Here is a 5684-nt window from a genome sequence, read left to right on the forward strand (position 1 = left end):
GACCAAATTTCACATTCATAAGTGTAAATTTACCAATAAAAAACCCAATTTTATTGTTTTGTTGACGGAAATATGTATATATATTGACAGTATCAGAGACTATGTGAATAAGAAAGCTGTAAGAACTTTGAAAGTTTGTGAACTTTACAATATATTTATTTGATTTTATATATACGTACAAGTGTATGTATGTATGTATATCTTGTATTTTTGTTTTGAAGTTTTATACTTTCCTCCCCCTGGCGACTGTTTTTGTTTGTTGTAATTTGTCCTTCTATCTTTTTTATTTTTCTTTTCTTATTTTAATGTTGTTTTCTTGATAACATATTGTGTGTTATTGTTCCTTGAATAAAAAAAGAATTTAAAAAAAGTTCTAGGTTTAATGAGTTCTTAGGTTTTTCCAGTAGTTGGCAGAAATGAGCTGATCGCGCGTAAGGGGAACAGGAAGAAGGAACCGGAAGAACTACGTCATTGAGCGACTAGTACATATAACACGAGGCGAAAGCGGGTAAGTTCTTTCTGTTCTGAAGTAGCATAGCGAGAATGTGTGCTCAGGCCAAAAAAAAAAAAAAGATAAAAATACGGATGTTTTCTGGTAAGACAGTTTCCACTGTTTTACAATAATGTATATAGATTTTTTTCTTCTATAATGTGTTGTGATGAAACCTAAACTGAAAATAGCTGGAATTACCGTCAGATGGTTCAGTGGTGATGATCGGTTTTCTGAGCACACTAAATGTAGACGAAGTATTTAAGACTTAAGAATGTATGAGCTGTTCTGTAACAATGTGTATCTTCCTAGGTCTTTTCCGAGGGCTTCACAAATTTATGGTAAGTTCTGCAGAAAGGCTGTTACTTATTTTAAACGGGCCGATTTCATTATGATGAAACCTAAACTGATAATAGCTGGAATTACCGTCAGATTGATCAGTGGTGATGAACGGTTTTCTGATTTGAAACAAAACATGTTTAGCTTCTGTGAAATATGGCCTGTAAATGACGTAAATTGATTAATTTCCCCAACAGATTTCGTCGGAGGAGATTTGGACAGCTTTATCCTTAATCTTCATCTTCAGACTTATTTTTTGTGAACCGCTGTCTGTCCCATGAATTTCATATTTGTATTTATGTATTGCAGCTAAATTCCCAATAAAAGTTCTTTGTTCAAATATTTTGTTTTCTTCATTTATCATGTTTCTGTGGGTGTTACTGACATGTTAGCACTCTTGGATGTGCATATTGCACACCAAGGAAAATATTGCTTTTAAATAAGGGTGAGGTGACTAATAAATTTACCTTTCCCCATTTGCGTTTATTATTAAAAGCCTCAAACCCAATACCTTAAATACTATGGAAGAACCTCACACACACAAAAAAAAAATCTTCATGCACTGCAGCAACCAAGATGCTTTGCCTCAACATGTAGGGTTGTTGTTTTGTTTTATTAACTGACAAAGTGAAATTTACACAGAAAAGCTTAATTCTCCCCAATTTTACAAACACTTAGGCTCACTAAAGCATTTAAATTATTTGCCTTAACCAAACCCATATGTACTGTTTAAAAGAGGGAGATACAATGGTCAATCCATTTGCTAGTCGTCATCTTTTTCAATGTAGGGCTTTGCAGCAAAACGAGCAAGTTGCCGGGCCAGATATCTCTCTCTGGCTGAATTTAGAGTCTGGTCACTGCTGCGTTTTGCAAATTTACTAGGATTCTGTTGTGCATCACTTTTGTCCTCAGTTTCCACAACCTTTTCTTCTTTATCATTGTCAGTCTTCCTTTCGCTCGTTTTTTCCTCATCCTGGCTTTTCCTTTTGCTGTCCATTTTCTGGCTTTCTCTGTCCCTCTGATCTCTCTCTCCCTTGCGGCCCCGTTCTCTGTCCTTCGGGCTGTTATCTCGTCTGTCTCGCTCTCGTTCTCCTTTATGATGTCTTTCTCTGTCTTTCGGGCTGTTGTCTCGATCTTGCTCGTCTTTCCCGTCCCGTTCTCTGTCTTTTGGGCTGCTGTTCCTTCTGTCCCTGTTACTATTTCTGTCATCTTTGTCTCTGTCCCTCCTGTCTTGGCCTCTGTCGTCTTCTCTGTCCCTATCTCGCTCCCTCTCTCTTCTGCGGTCCCTGTCCTCCTTTCTGTGACTGTGCTTGTCCTCTCGGTCTCTGGCCCTCTCTTTATCTTTATCCTTTGCTCTATCCCTTTCTCTTTCTTTGTGACTCCTTTCTTTAATCTCTTTCCTGTCACGCTCTTGCTCATCGTCACTATCTGAAAGAGGGGATTTTTGTCTGTAGTAACGTTTTGAGTGGTTGCTGTTTGTGGTGGTCTTAGTGAACGCAGCTTTTTTATCACTCTGGTCCTCATCGCTGTGGGATTCTGCCTCGCTCTCTCTTTGTTTCACTGTGGGTTCCGGGGTCGGTGACCGTTCTGCTGCTGCAGAGCCTGTAGCTTTCTCCTCTCTAAAACAAGTTACAGTTGATTATTAACAATTTTATTAGAGCTACACAGACCTTCAAATAGTTTCTGCATTTTAAAATGTGATGTAACAAACAAAGTGCACTTAGGGATGTAATTTGACTTTGTGTATCTCTGTTCTCATATACTATATTTTTCATACTATATTAATTTAAATGTTAATTTATGTGTCATCATATTTTTTATTATTAGAGGAGTTTGTTTCTTCATCAGAAAAAAAAATTGGAAAAAATGTAACAAGATTACTTGCTCACCAATTGATCCTCTGCAGTGAATAGGTGCCAAAAGGCTGATAAAAACATTTTAAAAGAATTAATTCATACAACTCCAGTCAATCTATTACTGTCCTGTGAAGTGAAAAGCTGCATGTTTGTAAGAAACAGATTGTTTTAACTTTAAACTGTTGCTCCAGTCAAAATACCAGTCCATAATCCATAATATTAAAGTGCATCAAAATCCACCAACATATTTGTTTGAAACGTTTTTTTTTTTCTCACTTGTAGGCCTAAATGTCAGACAATATGATTTTTTTTCACTGGAGAAAGCAATATTATGGATAAAGCAGTTGTATTTTAGCCGGAAGCAGAGGTTTGAATTTACACCTAGATGGAATAATTGGACTGGAGTTGTGTGGATTGTGATATTTTTTATCAGTCGTTTTAACTCTTATTCTGAAGGCACCCATTCACTGCAGAGGATCCACTGGTGATCCATTGATGTAATGCTAAATTTCTCTTACCTGAGGGTGAGTAAAGCCCAATTTATACTTCTGCGTCGAACCTACGCCGTAGCTTACGCATAGACGCACACCCATACGCCGTAGCCTGACCTGCACCTCTCCAAAAATCTAACAGCGCGTCAATTCTACGCAGACCGCAAGCGCTGTGATTGGTCTGCAAGAACCCCTCCCTCCATATGTACTTGAGTTTTGTGTGTGTTTATGTGCACTTTAATATATTTTAATGTTACACCTTCTTATATAAAATAAAACAAAGCAAAGAACAAGTGATTTTCATTTTTGGGTTAACTATTCTGGGGTGTGTAAACTTATGAGCAGAACTGTACCAAAAGACCATTTATCTTTAACAATCTGGAGTATTTAATTGTGTTTTTATGCACTTTATACTTGAAGTTCCTGCTTGTTTTGCACTCATGCATACTTATCTGTCTCATTTTTTACTTGAGAGCAGTTATTTTAGCTGTCCAAAAATTGTCTGTTATGCTGCTTGATATTGCAAACCGTTATTTTTCACATTCATTATCATAATCATAAACATACTGGTTTGTAGCACAAATAGCTTTATTGATTACTACACTTTGTTATACTTCTAGTTATTGACCTATAGCGGATAATGAATCTAAAGTCTCACACATTCACAGGAATGTTACTTCCTTGTGTTGCAAAATAAGGTCACAATCAATCGGTAAATCACTACAAACATATGCCTCACCTTTGTGCACTACGATCAGGCACTGCCTCCTCTCCGACTGTCTGGTTGAGAAGATGTCTATAAAACCCACTGAGATCCTTCTGCTTCTTGACATCCAGTGCAGCTGAAAATGAAAAAGAAAACTATGTCCACTTTAATACTCATAACAACAATGCATTATACTACAAGAACTCACCTTCTAACTCTGCTTCCCTCTTCTCTCTCTCCAACTCCTCCTGTCTTTCTTTAAGTTTTTGGCGATACGCTGTGGTGACAAAAGCCTCTTTATCAGCAAACATCTCGCCCTCTGCTTCTCTTTCCTTCTGGATCTTCCTCTCATCACGACGTTCCTGTTCCTTCTTCCTCTCTTCGACTGCACGGAGCAGTTGGTTAATATACTTGGGCTAAAAGAACAGCACATATGTTCATTTTGAAACTGAATTGTTGTCAATTAGGAATTACAATGTCCTACTACAAAAAATCTGCAAAACATAATATTCTAATATAAAAGCTATAAAGACTTATATTGGGTTAGAGTAAAAATGTTTCTATATTGAATGAATAAAGAATTGTTGTCAATTAGGAATTACAATGTCCTACTACAAAAAATGACTGCAAAACATAATATTCTAATATAAAAGCTATAAAGACTTATATTGGGTTAGAGTAAAAATGTTTCTATATTGAATGAATAAAGTATTTTTTTAAATAATAATATTTTAAAATATACCTTTCTGTCTGTGCCACCTAGCAATTTCTTATTGCTTTCCAGTCTCTGTTTCTGAATATCATCATACACACTGTCATACTCATAGACAGTGCTGTCCTCTTCAAGTGCCTTCTGCATCTCAAGACGGGTCTGAATTGGGAAAAAAAATAAATAAACTGTTTTCAACACCATAAATTGGGATGTCTTCCATCCTTACCTGCTTCATCATCTTCTTTTTGACTGCCTCCTTCTGCAAGCTCTCCCCAACCGAGGTCTACAATATAAAAGATTGTGTTTTATTACAGTGCACTTAAAGGGATACTCCACCCCAAAATGAAAATTTTGTCATTAATCACTTACCCCATGTCGTTCCAAACCCGTATAAGCTTCGTTCGTCTTCGGAACACAATTTAAGATATTTTGGATGAAAACCGGGAGGCTTGTGAGTTGTGACTGTCCCATTGACTGCCTAGTAAATTACACTGTCAAGGTCCAGAAAAGCAGTGCTGATCCTAGACTTGTGGGGGCCCTACACAAAACTGTGTCGGGGGGTCGGGGGGTATGAGTGGTTATGAACGAATGAATGAAACGCATTTGTCCGTGTTTCACTCCGTCTCGAATCGCGCTCGCGGAAAGCGCTTGAGAAACAGCGTCTCTTCCGCGGCTCGGTACGCTTTCAACTCAGCTTTCAGCTTTAGTCTCGAGCAAGACTGTACGACATTCACATTACATGATTTGACAGGTTTTTACGTAGAAAGGGCGACAGCGCACCGCATTAAAAGAAATTTTGGATAATATCCGCTGAACGCAAACTGCGTACGCTATTCTGTGTCAGCCTCGACACAAGGATACGTTTTCTACGTGTATTTACGTTTTGATTTGAACGAAAACAGCGCATCCGTGCAGCGCGGCTGACACAGAAGAGTGTACGCTGCTTGCGTCCAGCGGATATTTACTTGGCAGTCAATGGGACAGTCACAAGCCTCCTGGTTTTCATCCAAAATATCTTAAATTGTGAACGACATGGGGGTAAGTGATTAATGACAAAATTTTCATTTTGGGGTGGAGTATCCCTTTAAAG

The 5684-nt window shown here is 37.8% G+C and overlaps 1 protein-coding gene and 1 long non-coding RNA gene across 2 annotated transcripts in view; one reads left to right on the forward strand and one right to left on the reverse strand.

Annotated features, from left to right (window-relative positions):
* The first annotated feature begins 493 nt into the window (after positions 1-493).
* LOC107728954 (uncharacterized) lies at positions 494-1169 on the forward strand. The gene is made up of 3 exons (XR_001638531.1): positions 494-595; positions 803-831; positions 1027-1169. It is a non-coding gene; the product is annotated as an uncharacterized LOC107728954 (long non-coding RNA).
* An 89-nt stretch (positions 1170-1258) lies between these two features.
* Positions 1259-5684, reverse strand: part of LOC107728953 (nuclear speckle splicing regulatory protein 1-like) — a 6054-nt gene continuing 1628 nt past the window's right edge. Inside the window, exons 3-7 of the mRNA XM_016539291.1 lie at positions 4821-4877; positions 4625-4753; positions 4091-4298; positions 3916-4018; positions 1259-2448 (exon numbers count right to left, since the gene is read on the reverse strand). Of these exons, the coding sequence (XP_016394777.1) occupies positions 1593-2448; positions 3916-4018; positions 4091-4298; positions 4625-4753; positions 4821-4877 (1353 nt within the window). The 3' untranslated portion in view covers positions 1259-1592. The remainder of the gene's footprint in view (positions 2449-3915; positions 4019-4090; positions 4299-4624; positions 4754-4820; positions 4878-5684) is intronic.

The sequence above is a fragment of the Sinocyclocheilus rhinocerous genome, unplaced genomic scaffold (assembly GCF_001515625.1).
Source record: "Sinocyclocheilus rhinocerous isolate Xijiao unplaced genomic scaffold, SAMN03320098_v1.1 scaffold908, whole genome shotgun sequence".
In the NCBI taxonomy this organism is placed as follows: Eukaryota; Metazoa; Chordata; class Actinopteri; order Cypriniformes; family Cyprinidae; genus Sinocyclocheilus; species Sinocyclocheilus rhinocerous.